The sequence below is a fragment of the Podarcis tiliguerta genome (genome assembly GCF_965153285.1).
Source record: "Podarcis tiliguerta genome assembly, chromosome: 16".
Taxonomy (NCBI): Eukaryota; Metazoa; Chordata; class Lepidosauria; order Squamata; family Lacertidae; genus Podarcis; species Podarcis tiliguerta.
Window position 1 is genome coordinate 19,593,332 of NC_139549.1, and position 17,167 is coordinate 19,610,498.

At 49.2% G+C, this 17,167-nt stretch overlaps 1 protein-coding gene across 2 annotated transcripts; it reads left to right on the forward strand.

Moving 5' to 3' along the window:
- Positions 1-29: 29 nt before the first annotated feature.
- Positions 30-16,919, forward strand: WSB2 (WD repeat and SOCS box containing 2). 2 transcript variants are annotated; one of them, XM_083417471.1, is made up of 9 exons: positions 30-378; positions 4,620-4,791; positions 6,548-6,768; positions 7,717-7,851; positions 8,458-8,558; positions 8,900-9,072; positions 10,159-10,272; positions 12,783-12,890; positions 14,446-16,919. In XM_083417471.1, the coding sequence occupies exons 1-9, from the start codon at positions 297-299 to the stop codon at positions 14,606-14,608; spliced, it is 1,269 nt and encodes a 422-aa protein (XP_083273597.1). In that variant the 5' UTR covers positions 30-296; the 3' UTR covers positions 14,609-16,919. The 2 variants fall into 2 exon arrangements, with proteins under 2 accessions (XP_083273597.1, XP_083273598.1); XM_083417472.1 differs by having other exon boundaries at positions 222-378; positions 4,623-4,791.
- The last annotated feature ends 248 nt before the right edge of the window (positions 16,920-17,167 follow it).

Consider the following 17,167-nt stretch of genomic DNA (forward strand, 5'->3'; position numbering starts at 1 on the left):
GGGTTACAGCAATTAAAACACAATAATAAAAGAGTCACCGACAGTCCAGGCGCGCCTCGCCTTTCAGTGGGTGGTGCGCCCAGGGCGCAAAGAAGAAAGGCGAGGCGTCGGCGGCGGGGGGCAATCGAGGACCTAAAGGGCGACCCCTCCCACGCGCTTGGATAGGAATGTCTCCCCCGCGCGCCCCTCCCCCTCCCCACAGAGCCGTGTTGTCACGTGACTGGTGACGGCCGTCGGAACTGGAAGAGGAAACCTCCACCTTGTCGCCGGGATCGGCCGCTTCCGATGCGGTCCGGATGGAGGCGCCTCCGGGGGAGCCTGGACAGCAGCGGCCGCTGCGGGAACCGGCGGCGGCGGCGGAGAGAGAAGCGGCGGAGGGTGAGCGGGCTCGACGGGCGATCGCACGCGTGTTATGCCGCCTTTGTGAAAGCCCCAACCCCCGGGGGGGGGTTGGCTTTGGTGGGTGGGTGGGGGTGGGAAAGGGAGAGAGAGAAAGTGAGAGGGAAAAGCAGCCGCGGCTCCCTCCCCGCCCCGTCCAACATTCCGGCGCCGAAAAATGGGGAGCTGGTGGCATCTCCGTTCTCACGCCCAGGGATAACTCCCCGCTGCCGCCGGTGTATAACCCGGGAGTCAGTCCTGTTCATTTAACTCAGTGGGGCTTACTTCTGAGTAGGCATGTCCAGATTCGCGCTGTACAAAAAGCACCCAATGAGCGCGTCTCAAGAGGAGCCGTCCAAAGTCAGATCAGCTGGGCAGCGTTCAGACCTGCGCAACTAACGCAAACTGGTATAGTGCAATGGAGCGCCGGACTTGGGACTTGGGAGGCCAGGGTTCAAATGCCCATAGATCCAGGAAGCGCCCTGGGTGATCTTGAGCTTGCCACCCGTTTCTCAGCTTGACGCCTCACAGGGCTGCTGGGAGGATGGGATGGGTAGGGGAGAACACCACCTTGAGCAACTGGGAGGAAGGGGAGGATATAAAGGTAATTAAAGTGAATTGTTTATTGAGTTAAACGCTTCAGCTGCGAAAGGTGCATTTTGAAATTCTGAAAGGACAGTTGCTCCATAGGAACCTGCCTGAGTGAGACCAGTGCCCCCCATCAAGCTCAGTGCTGTCTACACTGACTGGCAGCACCTCAGCATCTCCAGGATTTGGGAGGTGTTGAAATGGACAGCGAACAGCCAACATTTATGATTACTAACAGCAGAATTTATAAACTGCTCTTCACTGTATGTTTTCAATCCCAGAGCAGGTAAAAATAAACAGAGGAAAAGCACCCAATGCGGTGTAGTGGTTAGACTAGGACCTGGAAGAAGTGGGTTCACATCCCCTCTCAGCCTAATCTACTTCACAGGGTTGATGTGAGGATTAAATGAGGAGGGGGAGAATCATGTGTAACCACTTTTTTGGATCCTTGAAGAAAAAGTTGAGGTAGCCCAACAAAGGAAGAATGGATACAAAAACTTATGGAATATGCAGCAATGGCAAAACTTACCAGAAGAATAAGAAATCAAGATAACAAACTTTTTATAAAAGATTGGAAATGGTTTATTGAATATTTACAGATAAATTGCAAACAGATGAAAACATTAGCAGTTTCATAAGAGTCTATATTTAAAGTAGATCACTGGTCAACAACAAATTTGTTGTCTGCGTTTTTTCAGTTGATTTAGGACGAATCTGATGCGCTGAATCAAAAAATCACATTGGTTTGCTGAATCAGGTCAGGTTTTTGAGCTATGGCCACATGTCTTTTTTTACGTTTTTGTTCACATGTACGCTTGTGTGGAGCATTTTAGAAGAAGTTGGTGGGGGTAAAATGCCATGCCGAATAATTGTTTTGATTGGAAATTATTATTTTAATGACAAGAAGTATTCAGGTCCGATAGTTCTGGGTGATTATGTCAAAAAGGGATCAGTTTGAAGTCATAAAACCTCGAAATCTTCCATAAATTGGTGCGGCAAAGCATAAAGTTGGGGCATCAAAACTAAGTTAATGGGGCAGCCGCCCCTCGAAGTATCCTGATCTTCAATCAGCATGTCGTTCTGTAGCTCATTGTGATGAAATTCCAGTGCCTATCTTCGGAGAACTTCCTGACATTAGTGACAAAGATGCCTCCAGTGTTGAAGGACATGAAGAAGAAGAAGTGGTTCTTGAAGATGATGCTCCACATCCATTTTCCCAAAAGGAGTTGAATGATCTAGTTCGCGACCTCAGCTTGTCAAAGGACTCTGCCGAACTGTTGGCATCCAGATTGAAGGAAAAAAACCTCTCTGACAGTGCTTGCATCAGCTTCTTCCACAACAGGCATCAAGAGTACCTTCGTTTTTTCTCGGAAGAGAAGGACTTGGTGTACTGTGCAGATACTGCGCAGCTTCTGCTCAAGCTTGGAGTGCCACAGTACAAGCCCAAAGATTGGAGACTGTTCATTGACAGCAGCAAGCGATCACTGAAATGTGTTCTGCTACACAACGGCAACCAGTTTGCCTCTATACCCCTGGCTCACTCGAGTACACTGAAGGAGAACTATGAAGCGGTGAAGTATGTGCTGGAGAAAATTGGTTATGATCAGCATAAGTGGTTTATTTGTGTTGACCTGAAGATGGTGAACTTTTTGTTGGGATAACAGTCTGGCTTCACCAAGTACCCATGTTTTCTGTGCATGTGGGATAGTAGGGACCGTGCTCAGCATTACATGAAGAAGGACTGGCCTGTGCGGGAGGAATTGGTGCCTTGCAGAAAAAGGAACGTCATCAATGACCCTCTGGTGGACAGAGACAGAATACTCTTCCCACCACTGCACATCAAGCTTGGCTTAATCAAGCAGTTCACCAAGGCTCTGGACAAGGATGGTGACTGCTTCACTTACTTGTGCCAGGCTTTTCCAGGATTGACCATGGAGAAGTTGAAAGCTGGCATCTTTGACGGTCCTCAGATCCGTCAGCTCATCAGAGATCCAGAGTTTGGAAACTCAATGAACGAAGTGGAACTGGAAGCATGGAAGGCATTTGTTCTGGTAGTGAAGAACTTTCTTGGCAACAATAAGGCCAGAAACTACACAGAACTTGTCAACAACATGCTGACTGCTTTCAGAAACCTGGGCTGCAACATGAGCGTCAAGATGCACTACCTATTTTCACATATGGACCGGTTTCCTGAGAACCTGGGTTCAATGAGTGATGAGCAGGGGGAGAGATTCCATCAGGACATGAAAGAGATGGAGACCAGGTATAAGCGTCGCTGGGACGCAGTCATGATGGCTGACTACTGTTGGACTCTGAAGAGAGACCTCCCTGCCGCTGAGCATTCCAGGAGTTCCAAGAAACGGAAGTTCATGCCCTGAAGTTTGAAAAATGGTGAAGCAACATGCAATTTACGTGTACTTACCTTTATCAATGCCCACCATTCAGTTTACAGTAAACCTGGCCTGATGGAGAGAAACGGATGCCATTTCCTGATTCAGCAGTGCAAAAATAGCCTAAATCAGTTGTAGAAATCTAGACAACATTCAAAAAGTAAAAAATTGTTGCCCAGTGAAATGAGCAAATTAAATAAATTTGGATATGCAGAAAGAGGAGAAAGGAAGTCAGAATTTGAAATGTTAATTTGATTGTAAAACTAATGAAATGTATAAACTTGAAAAGTATAAATAAAAACTTAAAGAAAAAGTTGAGATAGAAATGCGATAAATATAAAAATATGCAAAAATCGCATAAACACGTCCAATAAATGACGTAACAATTCTGTCATCAGGGAAGCAAAAATTTATATTTCCAATTTAGCCAAATCCCTAGGTGAAAAACAAGCAGTGCATTCAAATATATGAAGCAACCAGTGGTTTTAATGACAGTTCTCACCCCATGTTTCACATTCATTCATTCATGTGTTTATTTTATTTTGGTAGCCCACTTCCTCTCTGTCTCTCACACAAAGAGGGCCTCACTCTGTGCCAACTTACTTTGTGGCCCCCGAGTAACTCAGCATCTTTCTCCCCATTCCATCTTTCTCCCCATTCCATCCAGCTCTCACCTGGGGTGGTGGTATGAGTTGTTGCCCACAAGCATCCACAGCAAGGACCCTCCACCCCTTTCCCACAGCAGCAACAGAGCAAAAACCATACCTCCCGCCCAAAAAGAGTGGGTGGGAGGGCAATAATCCGCAGGTGGCATTTCTCCCCCCTTCCCAGTCCTGAGACCTCAAGAGCTGCCAGTTAGAGACGTTGACATAGAATCATAGAATCATAGAGTTGGAAGAGACCACAAGGGCCATCGAGTCCAACCCCCTGCCAAGCAGGAACCACCATCAGACCACTCCTGACATATGGTTGTCAAGCCTCTGCTTAAAGACCTCCAAAGAAGGAGACTCCACCACACTCCTTGGCAGCAAATTCCACTGTCGAACGGCTCTTACTGTCAGGAAGTTTTTCCTATTGTTTAGGTGGAATCTTCTTTCTTGTAGTTTGGATCCATTGGACATGGATTTGCTGGCCTCCCCCCCCCCCCCCGAGTCTCTCTTTTCCTTACCACCCAGCGCACAAGCAGTGCTCAGGGTCCTCCAGGGGTCCAGCAGGTAATGATGGAAGCTCTCTCTCTCCCCTCCCTTATGTCTTATGCCTTAGGAGAGCCCATCCTCTTGGCCGAGCTAAAGCCAGGGCAGCCTCAGCAATACGACTGGAAATCCAGCTGCGAGACGTGGAGCGTGGCCTTTTCCCCGGACGGCACGTGGTTTGCCTGGTCTCAGGGCCACTGCATTGTCAAGCTGCTCCCATGGCCTTTGGAGGGAACCCAGCAGTGAGTAGCCATCTTGACGGGGCGGGGGGTGTGTGTGTCTGGAGCTACTTTTGGCTCTCTAGCTGTTGTTTCTTTGCTAGGTGAAGTCCCTATTTACATTATACATTTAAAGCAGCGTTGTTTCACTTTAAACAATCATGGCTCCCCTCCCCGATCCTGGAAGTATAGTCTGTTAAGGTTGCCTATTCATGTCAGGGCCCAGTTTCAGGTGCTTAAAGCCATAAACGACTCATCATTAAGAAAGGCAGAGAGGGATTTTAGGTTGCTCCACCACCCTCAGAAGCTCATGGGGCTGGCAACCCCGGCAAAGGGCCTTCTCTGTGGCAGCCCCTAAGTTGTGAAACTCTTTCCTCACAGAGGTGCGTCTGGTACTCTTCATTATACAGTGGACGCTCAGGTTGCGAATGTGATCCATGCGGGAGGCACGTTCGCAACCCGCAGCATCCGCAACATGCGGTGCCATGTCTGCGCATGTGTGGGTTGTGATTTGGTGCTTCTGCGCATGTGCAAAGTGCAATTTAGTGCTTCTGCACATGCGCATGCGCTGAAATCTGGAAGTAATCCCTTCCGGTACTTCTGGGTTTCGGTGCGTCCGTATCCCGAAAAAGTGCAACCTGAAGCGTCTGTAACCCAAGGAATAACTGTGCATAGTCTTTGGTGAATGCTGGAGGCATGTCTCTGCGCTGGCTTCTTTTATTTTTAGAACCCACTTGATTTCTGTGGGTGTCGGTTGTTTTTTAAACTGTTCTTAATATTGTGCTTTAATTGTTGTAACCTGCCCTGGGACCTTCGGGTGGGTTATGTTACTGAGAGTTGTTAGGAGACCGTATTCTCCTCACACAGCTACAGTTCCCATCACGGCTGGAATTCGTAATATGGTGCCCTGAGCGAGGACAAAATTTGGCATCACCGCCCTTCCTCCAATTTTTATATTATTTTCACAATAATCCCTTTTGATACAGTTGCTCTTTTATGGATCTTCTCAGTAGGTACCTATATAAATATAGGTGATATTATTATTATTATTATTATTATTATTATTATTATTATTATTATTTACTTTGTGCCCCCTCAGTTTGGTGCCCTGGGCAATTTCCCTGTATCGCCCATTAAACCACAGAGCCTAGGACTTGTCGATCAGAAGGTTGGTGGTTCAAATCCCGGTGACGGGGTGAGCTCCCGTTGCTCGGTCCCTGCTCCTGCCAACCTAGCAGTTCGAAAGCACCTCAAAGTGCAAGTAGATAAATAGGTACTGCTCTGGCGGGAAGGTAAATGGCGTTTCCGTGTGCTGCTCTGGTTAGCCAGAAGCAGCTTAGTCATGCTGGCCACATGACCCGGAAGCTATACGCCGGCTCCCTCGGCCAATAAAGCGAGATGAGCGCTGCAACCCCAGAGTCATCCAGGTCAGGGGTCCCTTTACCTTTTTATTATTATTTTGTGCCCCCTCAGTTTGGTGCCCTGGGCAATTTCCCTGCACCACCCTAAATCTGGCACTGTTCCCAGAATTCCCTGGGAAGAGGGTTCACCCATTAAACCACTTTGGAAATTGTAGCTCTGGGAGGTGAATGCAGGTCTCCTAAGAACTCTCATCCCCTCTTAATGGACTACACTTCCCAGGATTCTTTGGGGGAAGCCATGACTGTTTAAAGCGCAGCTCTAACTGCATTGTTCAGACGGGCCCTATGCTGGACTTGTAAGCTCCTTGGGAACAGAGACCAATACTGCCTTAGGTGACCTGCCTGCCTGCACCCCACAGGAACTGCAAAGCTTCGGAGTGCACGAAAGCTGAGGCCAGGAGCCGTGGCAGGGCCAAGGAGAAGACGCTGGAGTGTGGGCAGATCGTCTGGGGCTTGGCCTTCAGCTCCTGGCTGCCTTCCCGTTCAAGGAAACACATCCTGTGGGCGCCGAGTCCTGCGTGTTTGGTCCTCGCCACTGGCCTGAATGACGGGCAAATCAAAGTCTGGGAGGTGCAGACAGGTAACCTGGTTCTGTTCTTCTCTGCTGGAAAAAACGAAGGTGGTCTTTGCATCGCAGGGGGTTGGACTAGATGACCCTTGGTGTCCCTTCCAAGTCTGTAATTGTAGGAGTCTACGATCACTCCCCTTTAGCCAATAATGTCTGCTGAAGCTGCCACCCATTCTTACCAGCGTGAGGTCTGAATGTGAATGTGAGGGAGTGAAGGAAATTGGTCCCTGTATGTCTCTCCCCCTGGCACAGGCTCCTCTCCTCTCCCCAGTGTTATTTAACATACCTGAAAGCGCTGGGAATGGTCATTAGGAGTTTTGGAGCAAGGTGTACACCAGTATGCTGATGATGGAGAGCTCTCTGTCTCCGTAACTTCTGAAGCAGGAGTATGTTGTAAACCGCTTTGATAAATAAATGAGAGCATCAGGGGTCTTGGAACCTATGTCCCTCCTTGTATTTCTAGACTCCAGTTCCCATCAGTCCCTGCCAGCATGGCCAAGGGTGGGGATGATGGGAGTTGTATTCCAGCAGCATGTGGAGAGCTGAAGGTTCCCCACCCCTGAATTACATCCTCTTTAGGCCCATCAAGAGCAATTGACCCATCTTCTTTAGAACAATGGGACCCGGGTGGCGCTGTGTGTTAAACCACAGAGCTTAGGGCTTGCTGATCAGAAGGTTGGCGATTCGAATTCACGCGACAGGGTGAGCTCCCGTTGCTCGGTCCCTGCTCCTGCCAACCTAGCAGTTTGAAAGCACATCAAAGTGCAAGTAGATAAGTAGGTACCGCTCCAGCGGGAAGGTAAACAGCGTTTCCGTGCACCAATAAAGCGAGATGAGCGCCGCTACCCCAGTCATGACTGGACCTAACGGGCAGGGGTCCCTTTAACTTACCTTTAGAACAATATTTTTCTGGTTCTGGGGTGGTGGTAATCACGCCTTGCCGTCTGCTGCTCCTTCCAGGGCGCTTGCTGTTCAACCTCTCGGGACATCAGGACGTGGTGAGAGATTTGAGCTTTGCACCCGGTGACAGCCGTTCAATCCTCATCTCCGCCTCGCGTGACAAAACCTTGCGCGTCTGGGACCTGAGTCAAAACGGTAAGAGTGAGTGATGTGGTCCTTTGTCTGGGTCTGGGAAATGGGCATACAGCATAAAGCGCATTTAAACCACATTGGTTTGCCCTGAAGAATCCTGGGAACTGTGGTTCACCCTTCTCAGCCCCCTTAAACTACAATTCCCACAATTCTCTGGGCAGGGCAGCGGAATGTGCTTTCATTGTATGCTGTGTACACAGCCCAGGGCAGTTTGGCAGGAAACTTAGTGGCATAGTAATTGGGCATATAGATCACATTTTCAGAGGTGACTTCTGGGTTATTAATTTTTTTGTTACAGGCCTATAAGCTAAACGCCTTTGCATTTTCCTGCTTCTCTTCAGGCTGGCTGGGAAAAAATGGGAAAAGCAGATTACACTAGGAGAGCCAAACGTGGCCCTCGAGGCCCCTCTGTCTGGCCCCTGGAACTCTCCCTAGGCCATGCCCCCTGTCTCCAGACCACTCTGGATCATATATGTTTTTTCTACGTTGGCTTGTGGGAGTCAATGTGATTTGTCTTCTATGTATAGATGCAATAGGTGCCCTTTGGGCTCCCTTTCAACTCTACGATTTATGACTCTAACTTGCTAATGCTTTTCTCAATTTCCCCAGGGAAACAACTGAAGGTGCTTTCTGGACACATGCGGTGGGTCTACTGCTGCTGCACCTCCCCTGATGGTCGCATGCTGTGCTCTGCAGCTGGAGAGAAATCGGTGGGTCTTGCCTGAGTGGTGGTGAAGACAGTGAGTGGCCCCTCTGACCCCATAGCAGCAGCAGTCAACCTCTATTTAGGGTGTGTTCTTACCAGGCCATTTTGAAAAGAAACAGGCTTTCCAATAAATTCCCCATCAGACGACCCGTACTAAGCAAACAGCAAAATATCTAAGTTCAAGGTCAGGGGTGAGGGTCCTTTTCCGGCCTGAGGGCCACATTCCCTTCTAGACCACATTCTGGGGGCCGCATTGGGCAGTAAGTGAAGGCTGTTTTATCCTGGCAGGCCTTTGAGAACAGTCTGGTTTGTTTGTTTTTAAAGTGATTTTTGCCTCCTTTGCAGGCCCTGCTATGGAGTATGGATTCCTACAGCCTCCTCAGGAAACTGGAGGGGCACCAGGGCTGTGTCGTGTCCTGTGCCTTCTCCCCAGACTCTGCACTTCTCGCGACTGCCTCGTACGACACCTATGTGATCCTCTGGGATCCTTGCACAGGGGAGCAGCTGAAATCCCTCTGGTAAGGGAGTCAGCTATCGGAAGGGGTGCAGGCCTCTGGCTTTGCCAAGGGAGCAGTGTTTTTGGTTGGCACTTCTTGCCTGTCCCACCCCTGTTTTGAGACGAAAACATTACTGTTCTCCAGGGGAATGCTGGTTTTGACTGACTGAAGGGTAATGCTTGTTGGGATACTGCCAGGGAGACAAAGTCCATCATGACTCCATGACGTCTCCGGACGTCCATCGATCTCCCGTAGACACGCAGTATTAGCAATTAGCGACACGAGCTCCAGAAATAGCTTGCCACATTCCAGAGCTGATGCACGCTCTATCAGCTGATAATGCACAGCGAAAGATGCACGCAGGAGAGCATTATTTACAAGTTTATTCAGCGTTGATCAGAACAAAGAAAACATGACTGCCTGCTTCAGTGTCTCAGACACAGAGAGAGAAACGAAAGCAAAGACACAACAGAAACATCCTGTGAAACAGGAAATACGCAGGCTGTGACACAAACATCCTGCTCCCTTTTAAGGTGGAACGGAAATATCCTAACAATGCTAAGGCTGATGTTTGGTGTACAGGGAGAAGTGAGGTGGTCTGCAGTTGTGGTGGGTGTGTCAAAACATCCTCGACTGTTTCTGCAACAGAGTCTCTGTGCCCTAAGCCCTTGAGCTGCCCAGCCAGAATGAAAGAGGAGCTTTTTAGCCATTGAGAAGAAATCTTAGGATCTTAGGAATTGTAGACTTGCAAAGGACCACAAGGGTCTTCTAGTCCAGCTCCCTGCAATGCAGAAACCTTTTGCCTTGGGCGATTCTTTGTATCTGAAAGCTTTAATGTGTGCAAAATGAGCCTTCCCAGCAGCACTAACTGGTGATAACGCAGCCACCTTGGTATTGCTGAGTAAACTGTAGCAGCACAGGAAACCATGGTTTCTATTCAGACTTGAACAGACCTTTTTGATAAGCTGCAGTTCAGCTGTTTCATGCTGGATCTTCCCTTCTAAGTTTCTTCTGGGATAGCCACCTTCAAAGATGGGTAACAGAATGACCCCTTTATCTCTCCTGACTTCTGGAGGGAAACAGACCAACCTTTCCTTTCTTCTGCAGCCACGTTCCGCTGCAGCCGGCCCTGGACCATGGCGCCGACTTCCATGCCAGCTCCCTGCGATCGGCCTGCTTCTCACCTGAAGGCCTCTACCTGGCGACGGTGGCAGATGACAGGTGAGTTTCTATTGCCTTCCTGTTCATGGTGCGCTCTTCATGCAAAATGATGGCCATTGGTGATGGCCAGGTACTTTTGCCTGGCATGGGGGGCCTTCAAGTCAGGACCAAGATGCTTGGGTTAGGGATGAGAGAAGGGAGAGGCACTATACCTTGTTCAAATGTGTCTTGGCGGTAGTGCACACAGTGTTTGAAATTATCCAGGCGTATTTTGCACCTTGCTATTGGCCATTTGTAACCAAGTGAAGACACCTGGGCTCCAGGATGGCTTCTGACATCACCATCTGGAGGTGCATGCCTGGGGATCATCAGATTTTGCCTGTTTTTACACACTAATACCCCATCCTGTAGAATGCTATCCGTTATATTTTACCTGCACAATCAGGATGAATTTCAGGAACCCAAATGCTATTTCTGTGCAGCCTGAGCATGAGCAGTGAACAACCTGTTGACTGTTGCAGGTTGCCTTCAGTTACCCTATCCCACTGCCCTGCTCACAGTTGTGAAGAACATTCTTACGTTATGAATGGTCCATGTTGCCATTAAAAAAGGGAGAGGTAGGAATAGGCTGATAGATAGGTGGACTGTCCCTGGATCAAGTGACTTTTCTTCTTTCAGTTCCCAAAGTTCTTAACTTGGCTCAAGGTGGTCATCTGAACTAGCCAGATGTTTAACTGAGAATCAATTGCTTGCCAGTCCATCCTTTGAAAAATAAGACTTTCAGGCTGACTTGCCCCAAATGGCAACTAGACATTCCTTTTTGGTGATTGTAACCTTGGTTTAAGGAGCCATTCGGTCCCTAGTTTATATACCTGAGTTTCTAATGCTGAGTGGAAATGGCTTGCGTGGAGGATAAAGTGGTCAGTGGTCACAGTGCTAGAATGGCTACAGCCCACAGGGGCCAACTTTTACCTTCCATTGTTGAAGGCAGTGCATTCCTCTGAATAACAGTTGCTGGAAACTGCAAGTGGGGAGAGATGTGGCACTTGGGTCCTGCTTGGGGGCTTCCCACTGGCATCTAGCTGGCTGCTGTAAGAGGAGGATGCTTGCTTGGGCTTGCTTGGCCTTTGGCCTGATCCAAACAGCCAGGATTTTCTGACGCTCTCAACAGCTAGCAAGTTGCCTCTGGGAAGCCCAGGAGGATGCCATGAAAGCCATAGTCTGCCCTTTGCCTGCCCCCAGTTATCTGTTGTTCCCCACCCCTGACACAGACGACGACGATGACGACGACAACAACAACAACAACAACAACAACAACAACAACTGATTATTTATACCCCACCCATCTGGCTGGGTTTCCCTAGCCACTCTGGGCAGCTCCCAACCGAATATTAAAAACATTAAACAGCATTAAACATTAAAAACTTCCCTAAACAGGGCTGCCTTCAGATGTCTTCTAAAAGTAAGATAGTTGCTTATTTCCTTGACATCTGATGGGAGGGTGTTCCACAGGGCGCCACTACTGAGAAGGCCCTCTGCCTGGTTCCCTGTAACTTCACTTCTTGCAATGAGGGAATTGCCAGAAGGCCCTCGGAGCTGGACCTCAGTGTCCGGGCTGAACAGTGGGGGTGGAGACTCTCCTTCAGGTACAGGGCTGAGGCTGTTTAGGGCTTTGAAGGTCAGCACCAACACTTTGAATTATGTTCGGAAATGTACTGGGAGCAAATGTAGGCCTTTCAGGACCGGTGTTATATGGTCTCAGCCACTCTCAGTCACCAGTCTAGCTGCCACATTCTGGATTTATTGCCGTTTCCGAGTCACCTTCAAAGGTAGCCCCACGTAGAGCACATTGCAGTAGTCCAAGCGGGAAATTACTAGAGCATGCACCACTCTGGTGAGACAGTCTACAGGCAGGTAGGGTCTCAGCCAGCATACCAGATGGAGCTGGTAGACAGCTCCCCTGGACACAGAATTGACCTGCGCCTCCATGGACAGCTGTGAGTCCAAAATGACTTCCAAGCTGTGCACCTGGTCCTTCAGGGGCACAGTTACCCCATTCAGGACCTGGGAGTCCTCCACACCAGCCCGCCCCCGTCCCCCAAGAATAGTACATCTGTCTTGTCAGGATTCAACCTCAATCTGTTAGCTGCCATCCATCCTCTAGCCGACTCCAGACTCTCACACAGGACCTTCACTGCCCTCACTGGTTCTGATAAGAGAGGTAGAGCTGGGTATCATCCACATATTGATGAACACCCAGCCCAACCCCCTGATGATCTCTCCCAGCGGCTTCGTGTAGGTGTTAAAAAGCATGGGGGAGAAGATGGAACCCTGAGGCACCCCACAAGTGAGAGCCCAGGGGTCTGAACACTCATCACCCAACACCACATTCTGGACATGGCCCAGGAGGAAGGAGCGGAACCACTGTGTAACAGTGCTCCCAGCTCCTCTAGACTGCCCAGAAGGATGTCATGGCTGATGGTATCAAAGGCCAGCCTTATCCAACGGGCCCCTTCTGATGTTCTTTGGACTAGTTTTCCAGATAAGGGTACCTCTCTATTCTCCTCTAGGCTCCTGAGGATCTGGGCCTTGGAGCTGGGGAGCCCAGTTGCCTTTGCCCCAGTGAAGAATGGGCTTTGCTGCACCTATTTCCCCCACGGGGGAATCATTGCTACAGGGTAAGTTCTTCGGCAGGAAGCCAAAGGGCAGCTTCCTTTTTCCAAGTCGTAGAATTGTAGAGTTGGAAGGGACCTTGAGGGCCATGTAGGCCACCCCCCTGCAATGCAGAAATACACAGGTGGGGGGATCAAACCCACGACATTGGCATTAATCAGCACCACACTCTAGGCAACTGGGGCATGGATCCAAGAAACTGGCATCGACTGACCTGCGAAGACAGAGCTTCCACTTTGAAAGAAGTCATGCTTCTAGCTCTCATGGTTAGAGCAAAGTGAGTGGCAGTTGCCCGTTAAAGCACATTGTTGAGGAGGACCATAGCTTAGTAGTATAGCACCTGTCTATCTCTGTCCCAGGCGAAATCCCCGGCATCTCCAGACAGGACTGGAAATGTCCGCTGCTTGAAACTCTGCAGAGTTGCTGCCAGTCAGTGTTGGCAGTACTGAGCGAGATGGGCCAATGGTCTGACTCAGTAGAAGGCACCTTCCTGTGTTCCAGACTTCTCGAGTCACCTCTGCGTTATTGTACCACTTCAACAGCCATTGTGTCCCTAAAAGAATCCTGGGAACTGTAGTTCGCCCCTCGCCGCACAGGACTTACGCTCCCAGAACAAACTACAGTTCCCAGGATGCATTGAGAGGGAGCCATGTGTTCTAAATGTGTGGCGTAGATGTGACTTGGCCCTCACGCTTGGAGAGTGAAGGGCAGGATGGCCTTTGCCCAGTGGCAGAACATCACCTTTGCATGGAGGAAGATTTAGGTTCAATCCCTGGCATTTCCAGGTACTGCTAGGAGAGTACCTTCCCTGAAACTTCAGAAAGCAGCTGCCAGCTAGTGTAAACCAGTGGTCTCCAAATTGGCGCTGCACCTCCTGGGGAGAGGTGGGGTTGCCTAGTGGGGGTGCCAAGAGGCAAGGGGGCGGCAGGGGGATGTAAGTGGCAGGCAGACATTGAAGAGCTGGTGTTACTGCATCAAGATAATCTGTTTTGTTGAATTAATTAAACGAAATAGTTTTAATTGGATTTTTAACAAACGTGCAATTCATTGTGAATGACGTGAATATTCTTGTGTCAGTGGGTCTCGCAAACTGCTATTCCAAATAATACTTTTTGTAGGGTAGGGGGCCACACTGGGGATGAGTTTATGCAGCCAAGGAGAAGGTGGCGGCCCCCCAAATTTTGAGAACCCACAGATGCAGATGTTACTGAACTAGATGGATGCAAATTCCCCCATATATAGCAAGTTCTTACATTCCAAAAACGAACAGCAGAAGACTGGCTTTTGGTAGCCATGGGAAAGGGGGCTTTCCCCAGATCCCATCCATCGTTTTGTTCATGTTTCCTAGCTCTACAGATCGATTTACATTGCACGGTGTTAGCTTGTTGATGTTTGCCACCCTGGGCTCCTTTGGGAGGAAGCGCAGGTTAGACAATGAATTGATTATGAAAAATGGGTGATCGTGATAGCAGCAACCTGCGGTCACCTGGCCTGATGGTTGCACAGTGAACAGTTTCTGTAGCCTCCTTTCACCTCCCCAATCCCTTCCTCTCGTCGCAGAACAAGAGATGGCCACGCTCAGTTTTGGACGGTTCCCCAGGCCCTCTCCTCCCTCAAGCACTTGTGCCGCAAGGTCCTCCGCAGCTGCTTCACGACGTACCAGGTGCTGAAGCTACCCATCCCAAAGAAGATGAAGGACTTCCTCACCTACAGGACTTTGTAAGGCTGTGATGTGGCTTGACGGAGCAGTGCCTGCGGTGCGCTGGACGGAGGGGGCGGCTGGCCTCGCCGATCGCTCGTGCGATAAGCTTTGGTGTTTTGCGGCGCAGGGAGGCCCAAACGGTCTGGTTTCACCCCTGCTCCTTTTGTGTGGGTTTACTTGGTTCAATTGACTTTTTATACCTGGACAAGCACAGATGGGCTATAGGAAGAATCTCTTTTGTGTGTCAGCCCTACAGAGATTTGACTGCTGCAGTCCTGTAGGATGTACATTTCTCAAGGACTTTTGTATTTAAATGCAGCTGTTCCCTTTTGGACATCGGGAGCCGAAACCTTACACGGGAGCCACCGGGGAAGAACTGTTGCCTGCAGGTGCTAGTCTGCAAATCATGGCATTGTAAGGGACCACAGGGGGGGTCATCTAGTTCAACCCCCTGCAATGCAAGGATCTTTTGCCCAACATGGTGCTTGAACCCATGACCCTTAAGACTAAGAGTCTCATGCGCTACCGACTAAGGTATCTTAGGCCTGGATCTGGCTGCTGTTCTTTGGATCTGGACCACAGCCTTCAACATTAATGGTGAAGCCAGGAGGCAGGGGGTCTTGCTATACCCTGGAGGGAGAAGATTAACCTTTTTGTCCTGTTAGGGACTAAAAGTGATGCTTTGAACATCTCTTGGTTTAGGATGGAGAGGAAGAGGTTTGAAAGAATGTCCTCAACGCAGGTGCTATGGCTGTAGAGGACTACAGTGGTACCTCGGGTTACAAACGCTTCGGGTTACAAACACTTCAGGTTAGAGACTCAGCTAACCCAGAAGTAGTACCTCGGGTTAAGAACTTTACCACAGGATGAGAACAGAAATCACGCGGCGGCAGTGGGAGGCGCCATTAGCCAAAGTGGTACCTCAGGTTAAGAACAGTTTCAGGTTAAGAATGGACCTCCGGAACGAATTAAGTTCTTAACCAGAGGTACCACTGTATTTCAAAGTTAATAGTTCATTTTGGAGCAGATTCCGCCCCCCCCAAAGAATTGAGGTTGAGATGTGGCAGGAGGTTCCCTTATGTTAGTTTCAACAGAATCATGCAGGAAGTTGAAGTAATAATTCGAGTGAATTCAGTGTGTGGAAGAGGGAGAAATAGCAGAGGGGTGAGGAACATCTGACTCAGCAGCTGTTGTTGACTTCAGGTCTTGTGAGCTCCAGTCAGCATGGATAATGGTCAAAGTTTATGGGAGATCAAGGCTTTAGGGCACAGACTTTGCATGCAGAAATCCCAGGTTCAACCTATCCAGTTGAAGAGATTTTGCATAAATCAGGTCAGGGGAAACTGTGGCCCTTCGGAGGCAGCTTGGCCTACAACTCCCATCATTCCCTGGCTGTTCTGTGAGAAGACTCTGAACTACAGAACAAATTATTTCAACCTGTGTTTGGAAGAAGGGATTGGATTCAAATCTCTGCTCAGTCGTGAAACGTACTTGAACCATGGAGGCAGTGATGGCCAGCAACTCAGATGGCTTTGGAAGAGGATTAGACAAATTCACAAAGGCTTCTAGCCATGATGGCCTCCACAAGCATCTGCTTAGGCATTGTGAGAACAGGGTGCTGGGCGAGAAGGGCCAATGGCCTGATCCAGCCGTCTTTTCCTGTGTTCTCAAGCTTACTGGCTGACCCTGCTCTAATCACCCATCTCTCAGCCCAGGGTACCTCACAAGGCAGCTGTGAGGATAAAAGGGAGAGGCAGAACTCTTTATACTAGCTTGAGCTCCTTGGAGGAACGGTGGGACTTAGGGCTGATGGAGAGATGGAGCTTCTGAGGGCCACAGGTTTATTGTCGCTGCTATACAATTTGCGCCAGCTGCTCCTAGCCCTGGATAATAATATTTTGAAAGGGCAAGAGGTGCAACAGGGTGGCAGGTCCCCCTAAAGATGCAGAGGTGTTAAAAGCTTCAGTTTGAGACACTATGATGGTGCAAGACGTTTTAAGGCATTGATATGGGCTTTGTCCTCTCTAGCCTCTTTATGTGTGTGATGTGTTAGGCAGAGTCTTTGTCAAAGAGATCAGAGTTCTGGACACTGGTTGGAAGTATGTGGCCGGCTTAGGAGCTGCAGGCGAAAGCGGATCTCTTTCATCTGGAAGCCGCACTCTTTAATGCAGCCACCTTCCAAGGCTAGTCTCATAGAAATGTTCTCTCCCCACTCCTGTACACTACATAAATGTTGGCCTGAACATGTGTTCATATATCAAGATTTCTAGTGAACGTATTGTCATGGGGAGAATAAATGAAGGCAATTGGTTTCCACGCCTAACTACAGAAAGTGTGGCTAGAGGCTGGTGACCAGTCTAGAAATCAAGTCCTATAAGGAAGTGGTTGGAAGAGTGCAGCATGTTTAGCACGGAGAAGATGACAGCATTCAATATCTGGAGGGCTGACATGGTGGAGTGGATCCTGCTCCTGGAACACACAAGAAGCCAGTGGGTGGCAAGGTGACTTTGGCTCCCAGCGCCTGGATTGCATCTCTCCTGCTGCTCAAGCCTCTCTGCAGCATCTATTGATGTATGTTAA

Coding starts and splice junctions, on each gene's coding strand:
- WSB2 (XM_083417471.1), top strand. CDS start 297: ATGGAGGCGCCTCCGGGGGAGCCTGGACAGCAGCGGCCGCTGCGGGAA. Junction 8,559..8,899: donor CTGCAGCTGGAGAGAAATCG/GTGGGTCTTGCC, acceptor CCTCCTTTGCAG/GCCCTGCTATGGAGTATGGA. Junction 9,073..10,158: donor GAGCAGCTGAAATCCCTCTG/GTAAGGGAGTCA, acceptor TTTCTTCTGCAG/CCACGTTCCGCTGCAGCCGG.